The 22,148-nt window shown below is 32.5% G+C and overlaps 2 protein-coding genes and 1 long non-coding RNA gene across 7 annotated transcripts in view; 1 reads left to right on the top strand and 2 right to left on the bottom strand.

Annotated features, from left to right (window-relative positions):
* The window catches only part of LOC135841397 (uncharacterized), a 51,004-nt gene extending 28,856 nt beyond the window's left edge, over positions 1 to 22,148 (top strand). For both annotated transcript variants that reach the window (XR_010557914.1, XR_010557915.1), the window contains one exon: positions 20,957 to 22,148. This is a non-coding gene — a long non-coding RNA (uncharacterized LOC135841397). The remainder of the gene's footprint in view (positions 1 to 20,956) is intronic.
* LOC135841394 (adhesion G protein-coupled receptor E2-like) lies at positions 187 to 13,470 on the bottom strand. Of its 4 annotated transcripts, XM_065358332.1 has the most exons (4): positions 12,685 to 13,470; positions 12,059 to 12,277; positions 11,125 to 11,274; positions 187 to 4,286 (listed from the first exon to the last, which is right to left on the bottom strand). In XM_065358332.1, coding segments are annotated over exons 2-4 (2,127 nt in total). In that variant the 5' UTR covers positions 12,061 to 12,277; positions 12,685 to 13,470; the 3' UTR covers positions 187 to 2,311. The 4 variants fall into 4 exon arrangements, with proteins under 4 accessions (XP_065214404.1, XP_065214403.1, XP_065214406.1 ...); XM_065358331.1 differs by lacking the exon at positions 12,685 to 13,470 and having other exon boundaries at positions 12,059 to 12,677; XM_065358333.1 differs by lacking the exon at positions 12,685 to 13,470 and having other exon boundaries at positions 4,209 to 8,944; positions 12,059 to 12,677.
* LOC135841395 (uncharacterized) lies at positions 15,017 to 17,961 on the bottom strand. The gene is made up of 3 exons (XM_065358335.1): positions 17,527 to 17,961; positions 17,128 to 17,298; positions 15,017 to 17,029 (listed from the first exon to the last, which is right to left on the bottom strand). Exons 2-3 carry the CDS (start codon positions 17,292 to 17,294, stop codon positions 15,136 to 15,138), a joined length of 2,061 nt encoding a protein of 686 aa, XP_065214407.1. The 5' UTR covers positions 17,295 to 17,298; positions 17,527 to 17,961; the 3' UTR covers positions 15,017 to 15,135.

Below are 22,148 nucleotides of genomic sequence, written 5' to 3' on the forward strand. Positions count from 1 at the left end.
TAATGATAACTATCGTAAGGAATGAGAATACTCCGAGATAATTTTTTGCTATTGGTTGGTTGCCAGACTGAGTGTTTCTTCAAACTACATACTTACCTACATGCATTTTTGTTCTTTATTTTCAACGATGTAGGTACCTATCTACGTACATATATCTGTTGGAGATTTTTTAATAAAAAGAAAAAATAATGGTGAGACAATACTCATGTTTTTTTTATTTGTGTTATACGTGTAAATCATCGAGTCGTAAAATAACAGTTCAAATTATAATTAAAATAAATTAATTTACAGTAATTATGAGTCAGTTCTTGAAAATTTAGAACTTATCAAGCGTACAACGTACTTATGCACTTATGTATGACTTTATATGACAATTTTATTTGTGAAAATTTTGCATCATATTACTCAGTGGCTTGGCCTGAATGTATAGGAAAAAAGTTTTTTACATTAGATAAGTATGTATTAAAACAAAGATGGATTGCTTTTCGAGTGTTGCGGCCGGCGGAAGTGAACATTTTTCAAAAAATTGGATTAAAAAATCGAAAAATACACAAATGTACCTTTTATATCAACGTTTCATCTTTTTGAAAATATCAGTTGCCATCCTCGAGATTTCAGCGTTTTCTCGCGGAAATTTAATTTGGGAAACTGGATTCGGAGAGTAGGTCTACGGTAGTTCTTTCTCTTGGCTCTTTGGCCCCCGAAAAGTACCTATACGTAGATGGGGGGGGGGGGGAGATAGATCGCGTTTGCACAAATCTAATGTCGTGTCGCCTACTATAGGTATGTATAAAAAACTCAAGGAACAATAATTTTTGTAGTTGGAATTATTATTCAAATTTTTTCAATAATTTTCAACTGTGGGTAAGCAATGTTTTTATGTAGTTTTATTGATACCTAGACCATTTTAGTCGAGAATCTTTTTTGTTCGCATTTAAAAGTTCTACATACATTTACACAATGTTGAGTTATTGGCCCTCCAGTGCGCCCACCGCAAAGAAACTGGCCACTTTTTTTTGAGAAAAGTGAAATTTTACGACGAATAGTTTGTACATTTAACTATTTAATTATGTATGAATTCTACTGCTTACATGAGCATTTTATTAGTAAACTTGTCAACTTTTAAAACATTTTCTACATAGAAAAAAAAATTATCACTATTACGAGACGTGACGTACAATGTAATTAATTTTTGTAATTTTATCCTAAATTTTATAACGCTAAAAGCTTCTAAGACAGAATATTCATCTCTGTTTCTGTCCCTTCTTTCATCTATTAGGCCCCCGGTCAAAATGTAGGCAGCTTTTTTTGAGTTCACGGATATATATTTGCATAATTTCTAAATCGAAGGAATTTGATTTGTATTTTTTTTTTTTGAATTTTATAGATACTCGTAGGTTTGTTGTTAAAATATACTTATTATTACTTCTGGAATGAATCACACGCAGGATAGAACCAAAGTAGGTGAGATATTTTGCTTTTTTTAGGAAACTGGTGGAGTGGTGGAAAGTTAAAAAGAAATTACGGAAAAACTCACACGACACCTAGGTATTTTAATTGATGCGACTCGTACTCGCGACTTGTAGATTATTTCGTTTCTTGCTGCGCGTAATTTTTTAGAAGTGTCTTTCAATTTTGTATATTTCACTTACTAGGTAGTAAGTACCTACTTTTCCCTTCATATTTAAAATTATGGTTTTCTCTTTGCCAGACTGTGTTAAACGGGAAATGAATTTTAAAAAATCTTTTATTTAAAAGCTTCCGTTCGTTCTACGATTCAAAGTTCTCTTTGAAGAAACGATTTTACATTTTTGGTGAATGGTACTTATTCCATGAATCACTTAAAATAATTTTAATTATCAATTTTCTGATCGATGATACTCTCCAAATGGTTAAATAATGGAAAATTTCGGTCAAAGAGACGTTGCAACTTAACAAAATTGTTATTAAAAATGACGTTTGATGTTTCACCATTTCATGCCTCTTCGAGTCTTGTAAACAATGGTCGATTGCAAAACGAAGATCTTTAGAACCCTTGAAAAAAATTCACCGCTGTTCGTTTTATTTCGTGTCTTTATTACAGCAGGAATTGCTACTCGTATTAGAATAGCACGTAGAAACCCACACCATCTTTGTAACGTTGATGGCGTCTCGTCGACGTGCAAGCTTAGTTGCATGGTAACTTTTTCTGGACTTTTTCACGTAGAAAAGATTTCCTTTTCGTTTCTGATAAAATAAACTGAAACTGGAGGTTCTGACATACCTAGCTGCAGCTGCCCTACTGCCCAGATGTCTACCTTCCATATTGGTCTTAATGAGTACTTTCCATTTCTTGTGTCACTGGGTCGATAGAAGTGGTAGATTGCGAAGCGGGATTTTTAATTTTGTCGGTAATACTAAAAAACGTGCTTCTGGTTTGTTGAACAATAGATGTGTTTTTATGTTTTTCGTACATTTTTGTAAGCATGGTGCTTTTGAAACAGTAAGCGAAAAACATTAAAATGCCATGAGATGCGTTTAAAGTAACGTAGATGGTGCTAATAAAATTAGACTTGATGTAAGTTACCAATAGGCCGAGCGTCCACGTTATACCCATTGACAATGCTAATTTTACAAAAAGAAGGTAATAATTATTTTGAGCTGTGGATTTGATGTTTTTACGTTTGCTTAAATAAATATGATAAGAAGTGTGGGCGAATAAAGCTAATATAATGCAAAATATAACAGTTGTTGGATAAAGAAGAAAGTAGAATTTAGGGTAATCTTGACCAATAAAACATTGCTTTAGTCTACCATACCCGGGTTTCAAATTGCAGGGAATAATACGATTCAAGGCGAGTTCAAAATATATGGCAATGGCCATTATGAAGCAAGGGGAAATCCAGCCGAAAAAACAGTAAAGTAAATAACGTTTTAGACGTGTTTTACCAGCCAACGTTTGAAGTTTTGTCGATGAAAGACAAATGACCTGCCAAAAATCATAAGATGCTATCAAAAGCCACATGATGCAGCTTAAATACAAGTAATGTATTATCGCAGCCGCCATAATACAAGATTTCAAAAGCTGCGCTACTTCAAATACCACGTAAAGAAGTAACAGTGTGAAGCAAAACGAGAATAAGATTTTATTAGGTAAACTTTGAAGTTTCTGTTTATTTACGTTAACCGCGAGATATAGAATGAGGAAAAATATCGATAATTTGATAAATATTTCGGTTAAAGTGTCCCTTAATTTTGTAAAAAATTTGTCTTCATTAGACATGGGTATTTCGGTACCGCAAACAAAAATTCCTCCAGTTGTAGTACTCGTGTCGTTTGTATACTGTTCGGGGGGAAATACGATTTCAGATTCCTTAACATAAACCGAACCATCTTCGCGAAATTCGTATTCGCCGACTTCGAGGTACCTATTCACTAAGCATAATTCTTTGGTGACAGGATTCTTATAAAAACAGTGTTCGATGTTAGGTTCACAGAAAATTAATTTTTTATCGACGTCATCCGGCACATCATCACACGTAAAGATCTTAGGAAAGCGAGATTCATGCACTGTCAATTCCAGAATATTAGCCAGGTTTATACCTAAATTTTCAACACAGCTATTTGTTGGAGTACCTTTTTCGCAATCAGAACACAATCGATCATTTGAATCCGAGAAACAAAAACGTGATGCTGATGCCACTTCGGTTTGCATATTAGGGACTATGTAACACAAATACGATCTTCCTTCTACTACTGATACTAGCTGTGTATGATTTTCATTCATTTTCATATTAGATAATATTGTTGTGTGGTTGATAACATTGTATAGATTTTGATCCGTGGAAGAAGATATAGAAGCATTTTTCTGTATGATATCAAGAGTCGGTTCCTCTATTATGTATAACAAAGGTTGCCAAAATTCGAATTCCGTCTCGTAATTACATATCGCACAGTACGCGTTTTTATACGTAATATTTTTCGCCACGTTACTCACCGGAATACTCAATAAAAAATTTTCTACTAAATCTCTACGGTTTGTTGTTTTACAGTTTTTGACCATTGTAGGGTTGACGTAATCTGTTGGGCATTTACTTATCATGTAGATGTAACCATCTAAGAAGCTACTCTCGCAGGTAAACGAACGTTCGCGCTGAGTAGTAAGATTATAATATATGGAATCTTTGCAGCAGTCTCCATATGTAGGGCATTTCTCATCACACATGCATTTCCTAGTTCTCAAATCTTTGTATTTCGGTTCATCGAAAGTATCGTACCGTTGACAGGTTTCTGTATGATTACATACTCTGAAATATTAAGTATAAATTGTTGCACAATGTTTTGATAAACAAAAAGAAACAAAAAAAAATTCTCAAAACTGAAAAAAAGTATAAGTATACCTACCTATAATATACTTGCGATGAATCTATCGTGAATAAATTCCTATAACGAACTGGAGTAGCAAGTATAGGTACCTACATAGTGTTGAATGCAATGCGTGAAGTAACATTTTCCTCCTCTCCTTACTGGCCAATAAGAATTTAGCGTCTGTTTGATAATAAAAATTGCTTTCTTTTTCAAGAAGAGTAAAAATAGAAATCTGTGTTTAAAAAACTTATGTATTATTTTTAATTATTTCAATGCGCTATGGCACTAATTAAGCATATTTTCACAATTTTTTGAACATAATTCGCTCGAGAAGAACTCTACAATTGGAACCAAGCACCTATTTTTAATGTGAACCTGCTGTTTGGGAAAGCTTGCCAAAATTAAAAATTAAAGTGAGGACCTAAGTACATAATATCGGAGGTGGAATGAAAAAAATTATGAACAGAATATCTAATAAAAACAGAACAGAACAGAACAGTTGGTACATACAAAACAAAGGACCAAAATTAAGGCGATTAAAACTAGAATAGATTAATTGACTCCTCCCTCCCATTGATACTAAATGAGCAGATTGGACAATATGCTTCACAGTTACCTATACTGGAGTAGAGAACATGCAAAACTGGACAATTTCACGTGAAAAAAATTGCTGTTTTACACGAGCATGTTCACCTTAGACCAGTGGAGGACTGGCATATGATGTTAGATGTTACTTGGCGATTGCCAGGGGCCCCGAGGCCATGTTTAAACCAAGATATTTTTACTTTCTCCAACAAAAATTTTTTGTAAGCTTTTGCCTTCGCTTCGCTTGGGCTCTTTTTTTTAATTTAAAAATCTAAATTTTCAATTTTAGCACATTCAAATTCTATAATTGTATGGTCAAAAAAATAAACTCATCAGTCACCACAAAAAAAAACATTGTTTCTTACCTCTCAAAATACAAATTTTTGAAATTTTCTGCCCTCACCTCACTCGGGTCTGTGTGATTTTTTTCAAATTAAGATTCAACCTTTATAAAAATCTATTAAGTTAGGTATTCAAATTTCAAGAAACTTTGTAACCAAAAAACACTCTTCACCTCAAAAAATGTTGTTTTTCTACTTCTCGAAACTATAGCTTTTGCTCTCACTCCGCACTGAGCCTGTTTTCTTTTAATTTTCAAATTTGAAATTTATGAAAAACAGGCATTCGAGTTCTAAAATTTTGAGCTAAAAAAGTGAACAAATTTTTCAAAAACATGGTTTTTTTACCTCTCGAAATACAAATTTTTAGAAGCGTTTGCCCTCACTTTGCTCGGGTCAATTTCTATCCCTTATCTAAAGCAAAAAAATCCATTTTTGAAACTTTCATGAATTCAAAAGAGAAAATAAGAATTATTCATACTTAAGCCTAAATTCGATTTATATTAGTTGACAAAATTGTCATTTCATCTGTCATTTCACTTTAAAAACTTGTCATTTTATTCGGTAAAATTGATATTTTTTTCTTATGACAAATTTTCCCCCGCCCCCCCTCAAAAAATCTCATCTTTTTTTGCTATTAATAAATACCTACCTATTGAATAAAAAGACAATAGCAAAAATCAATCGCTCAACTTGCATTCAAGTATCGAAACCTGGGAAAAAACAGAACGAGAAAGATTCCTAAAGGGGAAGCGAAAAATTTTGTGGGCCCCATTCGGAGCATTCTCCAGGGGCCCCAAACCGACCCAGTCCACCACTGCCTTAGATATTAACAGGACTGTGACTTTTGGAAAGAGCATGGCTTGAAACACTCGTCACCAAAATTTCAGCTGCCCAAGTTGATTCTTCGATTTTTGACGAATTTTGAAAATTAGTCTTTAGATTTAATATTAACCATTAGAATATAAATTCCACACTTTCGAGACATTCTGGAGCCTCCGGTGCGATTTTCGGTTTCTCCAGAACTCGAAATTTTCTTCAGAAGGCGTGAAAATCAAGTTGGGCAGCTAAAAATCGAGTTGTGGCTTATACTCAACCTATCTATCGATTTTATTCATGTTTGAACCGATTTCCAGATCGACACCTCAAGAGTGTTTTTCACAAGAATTTTTATACCTACAAGGAAAAAAGAATTAAGAATAAAAAATTTCCTGTTCACAAGAATTTTTTTGAAATTCGAACTGACAGTTGTTTCTGTATACTAAAACAACCCTGTGAATACGAATTTCACTGTTCTTAGCCTCTTTTGAGCCATTTCAAAATTTTGGAGAACTGATAAGTCACTTTGGAGGCTCGATAATGGCTTTGAATAGTGAAATTAAAATAGAGGAGGCGAGATTGAGAGGTTCCCATGTTATAGATATTTTTAATAAGTACCTATATTTTTCTGATGTGCATGATTGAAAAGAGCTGTCTATGTGCTGACCAAGTGTATTTTCTTCTTTATTTCCTATTGTTTTTAAAAAGTTGTTTCGTATCTTACAATTGAGATATCAGTTTATGGATACATATCTTTATTTTTACTTTGCCTGACTGTGAGAAAACTTACCCATTTTTAGAATTTTCAAGCAGTGGGTCTGGGTATCTTATGACGTAATGACCCTTTCCGTTTCTGTGAAGAGTTTCTGATTGATTGAATATGGAGTTTACCATAATGTCTGCCTCTTAACTATAAACGTGATTCGGCAGAAGCAGTAGACTGTGAAGTAGGATTCTTAATTTTATCGGCAAAACTCAAAAACGTGCTTCTGGTTTGTTGTACGATGGAAATATTCTTTTGTGTTTCGTACATTTTAGTGAGCATAGTACGTTTAAAACCATAAGCAAAAAAAATAAAAATACCATGGGATGACATCAAAATTACGAAGACGGTGTTTATAATATTAGAATTAACATAGGTTACCAATAAGGCAACTGTCCAGGTGACACCCATTGATAATGCTAATTTTAGAAAGAGAGAGTAATAATTATTTTGAGCAGTAGATTTGATATTTTTACGTTTGCTTAAATAAATATGATAAGACGTGTGGGCGAATAAAGCTAATATAATGCAAAACGCGGCGGTTATCGGATAGATGAAAAAATATAATTTAGGGTCAGCTTGAGAAATGAAACATTGTTTTAGTCTACCATAACCGGGTTTCAAATAACAGGGAATAATACGATTTAAGGCGAGTTCAAAATATATGGCAACAGCCATTATGAAGCAAGGGGAAATCCAGCCGAAAAAACAGTAAAGCAAATAACGTTTTAGACGTGTTTTACCAGCCAGTGTTTGAAGTTTTGTCGATGAAAGACAAATTACTTGCCAAAAATCGCAGGATGCGATTAAAAGCCACGTTATACAGCTTAATGTTAAGTAATGAATTACTGCGGATGCTATGCTGCAATTCTCCACAAGCAGCGATACTTCATATGCCACGTAAAGGAGTAAGAGTGTGAAGCAAAACGAAAATAAGATTTTATTCGGTAAACTTTGAAGTTTCTTTGTATTTACGTTGATGACCAGATAAATAATGAGGAAAAATATCGACAATTTTGTCAATATTTTAGTTAAAATTACTCTTAGTTTTGTAAAAGATTCATCTTCACCGGACATCGGTATCGTAGGACCGCATATGTAAATCACTCCAGGAGCGGTCGTGTTCAAGTAATCCCACGGGGGAAATGTGGCATGATATTTTTCAATGTAAATCGAATCATCTTCATTAAGTTTGTATTCGTGGGGCTCGAAATGAGAATTTACTAAGCATAATTCCTTGGCATCATTCCTTATAAAACAGTGGTCGATATTAGCCTCGCAGAACTTCTGTCTTTCATATACATCATCCGGTACATCATCACATGTATAGACTATAGGCAATTTTGGGTCCTCCCATGACAGTGTTAGAGTATTTTTAGTATTCACGTTTGATTTTGCAACGCAGTTATTCCTTTCACAATCAGAACATGATCGAATATTTGAATCAGGATGACGACAATAACGAATTGCTGGTATTTGATTTCCAAGCAGTTTAGGAACTACGTAACAGAAGTACAATGTTTCATTAACTACTGAAATCAGCTGTGTGTGATTTTCAGTCATTGTCATATTAGATAATACCTGTTCAGGGGAGTGGATGGCAACTGAGTATGAGTTCTTATCTGGAGAAAAGGGTTTAGAGGTATTTTTCAATACAATATCAATATCTGGTTCTGCTAACTTGAAATATAACTTGGGATTCCAAAATTCGAATTCGGTGTCGTAATTACATATCGCGCAGTAAGCGTTTTTATAAGTTATACTTTTCTCTACAACAGCCACCGCAATACCTGTCAAATAATTTTCCACCAAATCGACGGGGCTGGGATTTTCGCAGTATTTAATCATCGTAGGGTTAGCGTAACCTGGTGCGCATTTATTTATCATGTAAATGGAACCATCCAAGAGCGTTTTCACACAGGTAAACGACCGTTTGAGCTGAGCAGGCATGTTATAATATTTGGAATCTTTGCAGCAGTCTCCATACGTAGAACATTTCTCATCACACATGCACTTCCTAGTTCTCAAATCTTTGTATTTCTGTACATTGATAGTATCGTTTTGTTGACAGGTTTCAATATGATTACACACTCTGAAATATTATAAATTATTGTATGATGTGTTTTTTAAAAAAGATAATAGGTATACCTACTTCTAGTTTTCGAGTTTGAAAAAAAATCTGCGATGAATCGATTACTTATTAATTATACCTACCTACATTTCGATAGAGTCTACTTAATTGGTCAGAACAGCTAATATGACGTAGGTATAAATTTGCGAATAACGCCCTGCTTTTATCTAATGCCCATCCATGGCCTATTTCCTTGTTGTTTGCAAAATAAGGAGGTACCTAGGTACTAAGAAACGATGTTCTGTTCTACACTGCGTTTTTCAAGTTCAGATAGGTATCGTGATAGAGTAAAGAGTGCGAATTCTGAATACTTAATCGTGAAAGAAAAAAAATTTCTAAATCAATTTTTTGGTATTTTCTTATGATATCGTGATAGTAGGTAAGTTTACAAGCAAATGCACTAAATACTAGAAAAAAATTTCTTTTTCTTTCTAGTAGGTACATATGTTCATTGTTCATTTTGTTTTTTGGCCACTACTTTGATGGGAAGCTATAATTGTAATAATTACTTAACTCGAGTTAAAAGGCGGTTCATGACTAAAATTCCGCCCGCATATTCAAAATCTACCTATGTATTATACCTGGTGAAAAATGGGCAAAAATACAAAACAATAACACAGATTTAGAAAGAAGAAGAGAAAAGCCATTCGTTGACATTGCCAGGGCGAGATGCTTAGGTAGATATAACAACGCCTAGAATACGGATTTTTATTTTCAATCTGTGTAATCGTTATTTGATGAATTTTTTGAAAGTAAACCAAACAGTATGAATCATACCTCTTCTTTATTCTGCAAACGCTGCTTTGATCTCTATTTTTGCAATTTGAGTGCCTAAAATTGCACTTTAATAAATTGAGGCGTCGTTAGGTGCATTTACCTGGTATAATTATATTGAATACTTACATTTCGGAAAAGTGGCTAAAACACTAGAGATAGTACAAAAGTAGGTATGGCAAAAAATGAAATACAAAAATGCAAAAAAAAACATAGAATTTCCAAAACATTAAAATACTTGGATACCTATCCATCCCCTCCCCCTCCCAAAGTTCAGAAACTCTATACACTTTTCAATTCTCATGCCTCCTAAAAAAGTGAATATGGTGCTGAAGTATTTGCTTTTAATTGATTTGCAGTTGCTTATAGGCCTATTCAACATAATCAACTAGGTAATCATATTACCTACGTATTTTTTTAAAACTGACCTAATTGAGTGTTTACTTGTCGGAGTTGAAAATACAAAAAATCGACACGCTGTTTCCGACATGATTTCGAGGGGCAAGTGGGCAACCACTGGCAACCAGCTAGCCACAATTAAAAAGAGTGTACTCGAGGTAAAGAAATGATTATTTTGAATGAAAATTCAGATTTATTTCAATTTTTGAGGTGGAGAGGAGAGAAGAAGAATGAAGATCGCAATGTCGAAACTAAAATCTATTGTCAGATGTTCTGCATCGATTATGAAGGAAGAAACTATATGATTTCGTGTTTTTGACTTTTTAAGACTAGGTATGGGTAACATTTATAATAGATACACAGGTATTCACGATATGATTTTTGAAAAGCGTTTCACATAGGTCTTGGATGAAGTATTTTTAAAGTCAATTTTTGTCCAGTTTAAATAATTTCTACTTACTATCTCCACCTAATGCATTGTAGAAAACTCAAACTTAATTTGAAGGCAGAGAATGATTCGAAATACATTCACAAATTTACCGACAGCCGAGAAGAGAGAACGTGTTGAAAATTACCATACTGAAAAATTATTGAAAAATTTTTCTATCTAAAAGTAGATATAAAATTTTCAAAATTTTTAGTAGCTAAGTACCTATCGATTTATTTATTCAAAATTGAATATTTGTTTTCATTTTCGCTTATTTTTGCAGTCAATAGGCTGATGGAAATCAAGTTTGAAGTTTTTTTTACCTAGTTGTAGGGATTAGAAGATAATACCCAGTAGGTAAGCACTGCACTTGTATTCAGAGTTGTAGTGAAAATTACAATTACTTGAAAAAAAAATTCTTGGCGAGGACATTAATTTACATCGCAAGTATCTAAGCCTAATATAACCATACCCTTTATAAAAGTACTCTTTTTATAAGGTTAAGTAATTATATTGTGAAAAAAATGAATGAATAACTTACATTTCTAAAGGAGTAGGTGTTGGTACTGTTGGTGATGTATTGTTTTGTGCAGTGCTTTCGGTTACATTGCTGGTTGCATTTTTCTCGATATTTTGCCCACATATCAAAGTAACTACTGTTAAAAGAGCTGAAATTCTCAACTCAATATTCCTAGAAGAAGAAAAGATAAAAATGAATTAGGCACACATTTAATATTTTCTTAGGTACACAGGTACATGAATATTTTGAAACAGAAAATGTGTAGACATGTTCCTCACCACTTTAAAATTTCACAAAAAAAAAAAGTTTGAAAAATTGAAGGTAAGAATGTAAAAATTTTCTGTCTTCATGAAATGTTGGCAAATAAAATGGAAGAAATCCATTAATTAATTTTTTGTACAGTTAGAAGAAAAATTAGGAAATTATACACAGCTTCTTTTAAGTAAATACAAAAATTTTAATAAAATTTCCTAAAGTTTTTCGATTTTCAAAAAGGAAAATTCTTCTTCTGTTTTGTCTCTTGAAAAAGATATTCACGTGTGAGGAAAAAAACGATTACTGTATGTATATGATTTTTGTTAAAATTTAAAATCAATTCGTTACGATCAGTTTAACCTTGAAATTAATCACTTCAAGTCACGGATTGGCTAATAAGTTTCGTATTAAATTTACTTTGCATCGGTTTTTAAACTGGGTATTAATCACAAACAAAAAGAAATGAAAATGGATAGGTAATGTAAAGTTATTTTGACGTGTCTAACAATTTCGTATCTTTTGCTTACAGAATGCCGCATGCATTTTTTGTGTCTTAGTTAGATTTTATGTGTCTAACTGTCTATCTACATTATGTAGGTACTTACGTAGGTAATAACTCTTATCTAACACGCGCGGTCATTTTTGCGTGAAAATATCAGTAATGTACTATTGTAAAAATGAAAGGATTTGTTTTACTTACATATTTGAAATTCATTTGATGTGTTTTTCTTCGTTTATCTTGAGAATGACTCGATGCATAGGTTAGCGGATATAAATCTTCCAAAGTAAACTCGTTTCTTTAGATTTCTGCGAGTTGATGTCTTTTCTTAGGTGAAATTCTATTCTCAATGTTACCAACCGAATGATATTTCAATTCTGCTTAATATGATTTTGTTGAGGATTTCTTGATTTTCAATCACTGCATTGATGAAAAAATTTTTATTATTTGTTTTTGATCGATCTCGTGTGAAAATAGAAGAAATAAGACGAGATAATTAAATGAACTGACAACGCATTTAATCTAAACAGCGCCTTCAAATGAATAAAATATTCCCAAATGTAAACGGCACATGTTTTACTAGTTTCCAACTTGATTCGATTAACGTCAATAATGTGTTTATAGTTTAAACAGTACACTCTTAATCATTGAAAAAACGCCAGATAATGTAACTTTTTTAAAATTTATAATCTGGGAACAATATTCAAAGCGGCATGTTGCCAGAAATCAAAAAAGATACCTTCTTACATTAGTTTACTTACTCGCTCGTATGTATATGCAAAGTATCACAATATGCAAAAATATTTTTAAAAAATAAAGTTTCCTACCTCTTGGTGAATTTTATACTGCTCGAATTACATAATATGCATATTATACGCACTATTAGATGAAAGGAAAAATTTAACTGAGAGGCGTCACTGGAAATGGTTTCACACCAATGATAATACATACGTGATGTAAATATTTTATAATAAATTCAACTGAGTATGAAAGACTTTTATTAAAATGCGTGTACTATGAGGTGGTCATTTAATTATGAAAAAACTAATTGAAATAATGTGTTGTAACATCTCATCGAAAAATAAATAATAAAACTCACGAAATACCGAGAAGTTAAGTAAAATGTCATGATAATTAAAAAGTTATATATGAGCATTATGGCTGTCGTGTTTTTACTTTTGGTAGATGTGTAGTGTTCCTACGTACCTCCACCTACCTACAAAAAAGATCTCATTTTTGAAAAATATTTTGTTGAATTCATAATATTTTCCTCAATGTTCTGGTCATTGTTAGGCTTACAATTTTTAACAAACTCAATTTGTTTAAAATTTCGCGCCAAAAACTGGATATTCTTAAATAATTAAAATCCTTTTATAAAACTCAAAAACTGATATACAGTAGCGTACAAAGTATGTAGACGATAGCAAAATCACGACATACGAATAGTGTTTTTCAACAACTTGCTTCCACAATACCGCAGTTTTGAAAAATAAATTGTTATGGGTGAAAGCCCTATTCTTCAAAAAATGTTTGATATGTTTGAACCAAAAAAAAAAAAATTCAAAGGCTCACTGAGGTAAACATTAGAAAATTATTAACTAATTTCATCAACTAAAGCTTGAGAAGTTGTGCATAGCAATAGCAAATTTTGAAAGATTTTTTCAAGTTAACTAAAATTCTGTAGATATATGTATGCTAGAAAATAAATTTAACATAGCCTACTTACCTTGGATTGACATTTTATGTATTTTTATGAATATTATGATTTTAAATGGAACGTATCACATCCTATACTCATGTCCTAAATAAAACAATATGAGAAACAGCAGAAGTGTCTGAGTTTTCGGTACCTAACTACTTTTTTTAATAACTCGTGTAAGAGTTGGTACGAATGGTAGTTGACTATTAACAAACTTGCAGCTTGATTAATCATAATCAAAATGGTATTCCTGACGCAGTGGTGTTATCATCACAATTATCATGCAAAATTTATAATTTCTCGAAGACGCTATTAAGTACATTGTATATCCGATACTCAATAATTAAAAAACCAGTATAGGTAATGAATAGGTACCTTGAAATCATGAGACAGAGACAGAGACAGTCAGAGACGAGACAGAGACAAGACACACAGTTCAGATATAATAAGCGTATGAAGAGAATTTACCTACCTAACTACTCTACGCAGACAGTGAATTACTTAATCTCACTTACCTATTCGTTTTTCAATGTTCGTTGGAAAAAAGACACTAACGATTTTTTTCTTGTTACAATACTCGTACTTAGTAGTTCCATTACGAATTTGCCAATTGCCAACTAAATAACATCATTGTATCTGCAGCATTATTTTTAATCGGAGGCGTTTATAAAGACTCCTTATCCAAAAAAGTAGGTAGGTAAGTATAGCTCGGAAATTCAATTTTCAAAAATTTAAAAAATGGGGTATATAGGAGTTCAAGAACTTGGATTTTTTTCTTATTTTTAGCACGCAGACACCGGGAGGAATTTTTCTTCGTCGTTTACAATCACGTAATGCTACTTGTGTATTTTACTATGCAAGGTTGGAATTTTTTTCCTCCCATCCTAATCTAATTTATCCAAATATTCTCCATTTCTGCGTAAAAAAATTTCTAAACAATTCCCTTTTCAAGAAAATTTTTTCCTCGATTCTTCAAGGCATTTTGGCCTCCTTTGTATGATTATGAAGCCCCCTGCAAGAAATGAAAGAAATGAAAGAATGAAGTAAGTACCTACGCTTAAATCAAAACCGGTAATTTTTTCGAAAATTTCTTCCAAGTGGCCCTCTTTGCAAGAAAAAACTTTCCTCGAGCCTACAGTCCCTCCAACGGTGGAAAAAAAAAACATAAAGGATGCAAAATTTTAGCCTGTAAAACTACTTTTTAAACCCTCCTCTTCATATCCGCCTCAAATACCATCTTCTTTATGTTACTTAAGAAAGCAATGTTGCATGTGTGACGAATTAAAAAGTATGTATTGCATATACAAGCTTCGAAACATCTTCCAGGAATTCTACATACATAAATGAAGTAGGTATGATTTTCTCAGCAGAAAACTATGCACCTATACCATATTATAGACATAGACCTACCGTTCACATAAAAAATTGAGTATAAGTAAATAAATTTACACTTGAAAAAATATTTTCAAATGACTATATTTCGTATAATATTTTAGTGAATAAGAGTTTTTTTTACCTATATCTACAAATAATTTCAAATGCCGCACACCTTTACCTAGGTAGGTTAGGTATAGGTACATTAGAAATATTCATTTGGTGACGAACGTGACACCTGAATACCCGTTGTTGCTTGGAATGTGACTGCGCTATTACCTCGTGTTTTGGCATTTTTAAAAATATGGTGATAAAATTTTCCAACTATATCTTTAATCATTTCTTTATCATAAGCGAATACAAAAAATATAAAAATTCCTTGAGACGAATTCAAAATCACGTAAATTAATCTCAATATTTGCGCATCTGTCAGTGTTACCAAAGTGCCAATTGTCCACGGTATACCAGTTACCAAAGCTAATTTAGCAAAAATAGAAAAATTCCTGTGAACCGATGAATTACAAAATACGTAAACGCTTATGTGAATAAAAAAATATATGTTTACGAGGAACATGATCGCGCTAGGATAGTGGAAAAAATAATAAGAAGGCAGGGATTGAGCAATGAAGCATTGATTTAGTCTGCCGTATCCTGGCTTCAAAGTACACGGTATACTCTGAATAGGACTAAGCTCAAAGTATATCGCGACAGATACAATGGATGTGGGTAAAATCCATCCTATTATGCAATAAATGCTAAACCGTATCCAGGAATGCTCTTTGTTATTTCGAATTCTGGTGGATGATGTTACTGTGCGCCAACACTCGAACGATGCAACCATTAGCCAAGTAAAACAGCTCAAAAAAAGATAATGTAATAAAGCCGCCATCACTTTGCAGGACGATACCCAGTTAGCCGTTAGAAAGATCAAACATGCCACCAATAAGGTTACACTATAGCATAATATCACTCTACTAAAAGGATATCTTAATTTACTAACATTATTATACATGATAATATACAAAGCGAGAAAAAATACTGAAACAGTGAGTAGCACGTTGGATAGAAAACTGTTTACAATTGAAAAAAAACGTTGCGTTGAGGATTGAGGTATTTCAGTTCCGCAAACATACAGAGAAGAATCACTTTCTAACGACCACTCTGAACTGGAAAAATTACTCTGGAATTCGTACACGTAAATCGTTTCTGAATCGATTATTTGGAATTCGTTTGATTGGAAAAAGGAATTTATCAAGCATAGTTTACTATCTGGAGGTAGAGTTTGGAAGAAACATCTATCTATGTAAGTGAGTTCGGGCAGGTCATGGTCAGGTTCATCGATGGATTGCATTTGAGAATTTTTTGTACAAAACTTTTTAAAAGCAGAATTGTTAGTGGGGATAATTTCGCAAAACTGAAAAGGTATATCTTTAGCCTTTTTTGTTGGAACGTGTTTTCCGTAGGTACTATCTGAAAAATCATACTTCCCCACTAAACTGTCGAAACAATCGCATTTTATTTCAGTACGATAATTTTGAAGACAGTTCCGTATATTATCTGGGATGCAATATCGGACTGCAGAAGATAGCGATTCCGGTATTTTAGCTCGAAAGGTATAATTTTCCATGTTACCCTCTACAAAATTATTGTTAAGAAATATTTCATTATCTACATTGAAATTGATTGCGAGCAGACGAGTATTAGGTATAATGGCCACTTCCCAAAAACGAAAGTATTTGTCGTCGTTGCACAAGGCACAGAAGAAATTCACATAAGTGATATTTGTTGTCTTACTAGTCACTGGAATCATTCCGAACACATTTTTATTATCAATGATCGCATAATCGGTGCAAAAATTTGATAAATTATCATTATTCCCAAACTGGCATGTATTTCTCATGTAAATATTCCCATCGAAAAATGTTCTTTCGCAAGCGAAATTCGATCGATTTTCATTTCGATATTCGACATCCGAGCAACAGTCGCCGTAAATGGAGCATTTTTCGTCACACATGCAAATTCGACTTGGTAAATCTGCGAAATTTTGTTTTACTGAATTGTTTTCTTCGCAGGTATTTGTGTAATTACAAACCGTTGACCTAAACAAACAAAAGGAAATCGATTTTTGTTCCGGGTTATTATTTTGTTTTTCTTATTTCGCCACTGGCTTGAATTATTTCAATTGATAGGTAGGTACTTATTTTCATCATTGTTCGACGGAAATAGTGAAATTTCAAATTCTGCGCTGGTCTGTAAAATCGGTTCGGTTGTGATTTCTGTTACATATTGGTCAGTTTCGTATTGTGAATATACTACTAATGGTATGTATAGCCAAATCAAAAAATGGTACTGCTTGGATAGCATTTTTCTGCCGAAAAAAAATAATAGAATGTTATGTAGATGATTAAATGATTATACATATTGGTGCAAACAATTTTTAGGTAATTTCAAGCTTCTTAATTGAATTAATAGATTATCTAATCCTGATTAATGAGTCTCTGATTATTCAATGTCTCGTCTGATTGCTTTTCCAAATATTTCTACACGATATCTGCTAGGTAGATACTAGATACATAGTAAAGGCTAGGCTACTTACCATTTGTGTCTACATTTGGATGAAAATAGGTACGAGAATTATGCATTTATTTCAGAAGTACGCATATATCACTTTTTCACTGCACTAAATTTTACACCGAATCAATTTTTTGTAATTTGTATTTGAATATTACATTAAAACTAAATTCATTAAGCAATTTTGTGGCATCTGCCGCCTATAGCAATTAGTTGTGTACCAATGGAACCTGTTCAACATCTTTTTCCGGATTCAATCATGTTTCCAATGTCAGCCACTATACAGAAGTCTATGGTGGAGTATATTAATGAACTCTTCTGGATTCGACTATAGAAAATTGACATTGCAAAAAAATCATGCACGTTTTGCTAAAATTTTTATATCTGAGTTACGACGCGGCGGACGCGATATGTCGGTAAAACGTATTTATAATTACTCGAAAACTTCACACTGGCTCATTCACGATGGCACATACTGTATTCTGCATAAGTCACGCAACCGATTTAAATTTAGATTAAAACACTTTTTTTTTATCAATTGTTTTACGTTTGATGATAATTTTACAACTGGATTACGTACAAAAAATGTGTTTCAAGTCTCTGCACCTTGGTATGAATTGGGAACCTATATTTAGCAAAACAGACACCAAAAGAAAAAGGAACGGGTTGTGACCAGCAAAACTTTATGGGTACTATTATGTGTTTTGCATAAATTTGTAAGTACCTACCAGAGGGTACTTTTGAAAAAAAAAAAAAAAACAGAAATCTGAACTTACGTTAGCTACCCTATTTTGTTTTGAGATGTTGGTATTTCTAGTTTCCATTTCGTAGTAGAGTTGAATAACTTGCCTAACTACGATTTACTAAGGCAGTGATTCAAGTCGCGCAATTCTGCTAACGAAATCTAGGCAGGTATCTCAATTTAAATAAAAATGTGTAAGTAACCACTACCTAACTACCTACTTTCTTTCATGATATTAAAAAAAAATTTTCCCATCCATAACTAAACAAAATCCTGCATTAAAATCGATGCACTTGTTTTATGTATACTTACTCGTATTTACGTAAGTAGGTACATATAAATGTATATTAGACTGCTCGAAATTTGGTGTATCTGCTGCCATCTATCAACACATGCACTCATAAAATTGTCAAGAAATTCGACTCAACTGGTTTTTTCCATTCGTTTTTGTATTTTATCATGGTGAGTATAGGTAGTAGTAATTTTTTACCGATTCTTTCCCTATCTTCCCTTCTGTGTACGTACATATTTTATTTCCAGATCTTCCTCATGAATAAAAAGCTAGGTACGCTCTTGTATTTACCCATATTGATGGAAATGGCTTATTATTTTTTAAAAATCATCGCATTAAATTTTTTATTTTAAAATAATTTTTACATAAGTTTTTCAAGTCTTTAAAAATGATTTCTCGCAGTTGAAATACAAAACTTCAATTTTGGGTAAATAGGTCTGAAATTTTGTGAAATCGAGATAGTTACTTGAGTATTGGCTGACATGTAGGTAGCTAGGTATGTACTGTTTTTGGATTCGTCTCAACCAAATCTAGAAGATGCATTATCTATTTTTCATTCTGAAAAAGTGCCCAGAAGATCTTAGAAGACGATTTTGAAAAAATACATCCTTCGAAAAAAATCAAATAAGTACGGGTACATAATTATATTTTTTGAAAATTTTACATTTTGGTTCACCTCCTAGATTTAATTTGATTTTCTAGCTAAAACAATTCAAAATCGGTTGGCGGAGTTCAGAAAACATACGTTTCGACAACCATCGCAATAATTTAGAATATGTAGTTTTAAATTTTGCCCCCTCCCCCTCGAACGATCCATGTTAGGTTTTGGGTCAAAACAGCTAAAAAAAAATTTTTAACACCTCGTGATCATTCATAGAGCTAAGTCAAGGATCCTCATATTAAGTAGGTACCATTTTTGAAACAAAAAAATAACTGCCTTTCTTAATTTTGGGTACTGTTACTTATGTAAAGGACAATATTCTCCAATATTGACAAAGCAGAACAATTCCAAGTCATATACTAATCTCTTGATAATAAGTTTTCCCCAAAGTTTAATAGTGACGAAAAATGGCTTCTGCTAGAAGCAGCAAACCTTGCCAATCTGAAATTTCAGCGATTTTCTTATCCACCAACCCTTCTAATATGATCCCTCTCCTCTTACCAGAAGAAGCCAAGACCGACCAATCTTGCATAGGTAGGTACTTAGGTAATTGTGTGTTTGCATTTTTGACTCTATTTGATATCTCACATCTAATTTGGATCGCCCTGTAGGTATATGCAATGCACCTACTTCTCATGCCCATTTCACGTAATATAAGTGAATATTTTAAATTGGCACCTACCTATCTAAAATAAATTCCTCTCGAATAAACCGAGGTGAAAATTTTCAAAAAATTTCATATTGGCATAGTATTTTGCTAATCTAATCCCGTGTTTCGGTATTTATCCGAGAGAGAATGAAACAAAAAAAAAAAAAAAAATAGAATTTCATTGGAAAAATTTAATTTAAATAATGCATTTGAATAGTATTCCTCCCAGGAGAAAAGTACCTACATAGTAAATTATAGTCTAAGCGAAATAGTATGCATATGAGACGATATAGGTAGCTCATATATCGTTTACGTTGTTTCGGCAACATTACAGTAATTGTATTATTCATTGTTTTAAGCTTGGAAAGCATAGTGATACTTGAACTTTTGTAATTGGAGTGAATTTTAATTTAAGTTAAAAGTAATATTTTTAGCTGTGGAACTGTATTCGTTTTTAATAAAGTACGTACCTATTTATAAAATGATAATTAGGAGTATTTTTATATGGTGTAAAATATCATCGTGTTATTACGCGTCAATTTTTATAATTTTTACAATACGAAATTTCCTCTCGACTTTCAACGCTTTTTAAAACCAAGAAAAAAAGAGTGTGTTTTATAACATTTGTTCCCATTCGTTTGGAAGAAATAACGTCTGTCAGTTTACAAAATTTCTTGCTGTTTTATGTACAATTCGACTGAGACATTTCATTATGTATTCCGATTTACGAAATAGAAGTACGTATGAAATACAGGTATTAGGCCTATCTTTTCTGACATAAATTTATTTCATTTTTTTCTCTTTTCGTGCGTTTCGTTATTTTCGATTTTTCTTGTTTCACAATGACAGATGCATACCTTTGACAATATAAGGTTACAGGAATGAAAGTTTTATTCCAAAGAAACGGTGCGAATGAAGTTTAAAAATTCAAAATGGTTTATGTGGGGTTACCTATACTTACTTACTTAATTTTACAACTTTTTCTCGTTGGCACTTGTACCTACACATGTTTTAAGAAATTTTAGTTATTACCTCAAGATTAATTTATGTTGTTGCATTTTCTAGACGAATGGAAAAATATTTAGCATTTTTGTGCATATTATTGTTACAGAATAACCGATCAAAATGTTGAACGAAACGTGTTCAAATTATTCGCACGAATTGGCGAATGATTCGTCTGCCAATTCCTTCTATATTAAATTGTTTGCATTTTCTGGAATGCTGGTTTCCGTAATATTCATCCCTACACATTTATTCTTACTGTACGTCACTGACTATGTGGAATCAGCCAAAGGAAAAAACTTCTTATCATTGATGGCGATGTTATTGTTGAAATATTTATTAATTTTGCTAAATACTACATTAGATATTCCATATTTCGCTAAATTTCCGAACGTGCTACTCTTCGGCCTCGTGTACGTTCACATATCGTCTACTTGCTGGTTATGCATAATAACGGAGCATTCGTTAAACATTATTAGAAAAAATATATGGAAGACGACGTATAATATTAAATGGATTCCGGTGAGCGTAAGTGCAATATTAGGTTGGCTACTTCCAATATTCTTTGTATTATTTGCATATTTATCTTCTATTACAATGGGAGATCGCTTTTGCCAAAAGTACTGTATACAGAATTTTTGTCAAATGAATATATTTTTGGTGACTTTCGAATTAATTAGATTATCTTTATTGATTAAAAGCTCTATAGATATTATTCGCGTCAAGTATTACACTTCTTACGTAATGCCGAGTGAAATTAACGAAGAAACAATAAACGATTTGGATTATATAAATTTTAGTTATTTTATTTGTATTGTATTTTATGTCAGCTGGATTTTAGAAATTGTCGTTTACTTTTTGGGTATTAATATTCCTATTACGGTTAGTTCAATTGTAAGCTCTATCGAAGCTATATTGATCGTGCTAGGTACTTTGTGGTGGAAAAAGTGCATCTCTTCTGCAAATGTTTCATAAGTTATTTGGTGTATTTTTTGTAATAGGTAATTAGATATCTGTTCTGAACGAATCAATATTTAAAATGTAAATATTTCTACTTACCTACTCACTGTCATCTTATTTAATTTATTACAAATTATATGAAAATATTATTCTCTTTACATATGTAGCTTCTATTTAGGTATGTATCGTAAAATTAATTTAAAGCGTCCTATTATGTCCTACTAAGATATTAAGTTCATTACTTGCCTAAATAGGTATGTTTTTTATACGAATAGATTATACTTAATAGTTAAAGTAACTTTTGATTAAGATTAATAAATACGAGTATATTGCGAAACGAT

Source organism: Planococcus citri, chromosome 3, assembly GCF_950023065.1.
Source record: "Planococcus citri chromosome 3, ihPlaCitr1.1, whole genome shotgun sequence".
NCBI lineage: Eukaryota > Metazoa > Arthropoda > Insecta > Hemiptera > Pseudococcidae > Planococcus > Planococcus citri.

Excerpts from the sequence above, each read along its gene's own strand:
- LOC135841395 (XM_065358335.1), bottom strand. The coding sequence starts at position 17,294 with ATGCTATCCAAGCAGTACCATTTTTTGATTTGGCTATACATACCATTA. Across the intron at positions 17,030-17,127 it reads TCGAACAATGATGAAAATAA|GTCAACGGTTTGTAATTACA; the intron begins GTACCTACCTAT and ends TTGTTTGTTTAG.
- LOC135841394 (XM_065358332.1), bottom strand. Across the intron at positions 4,287-11,124 it reads ACACCTACTCCTTTAGAAAT|AGTATGTAATCATACAGAAA; the intron begins GTAAGTTATTCA and ends TTAATATTTCAG.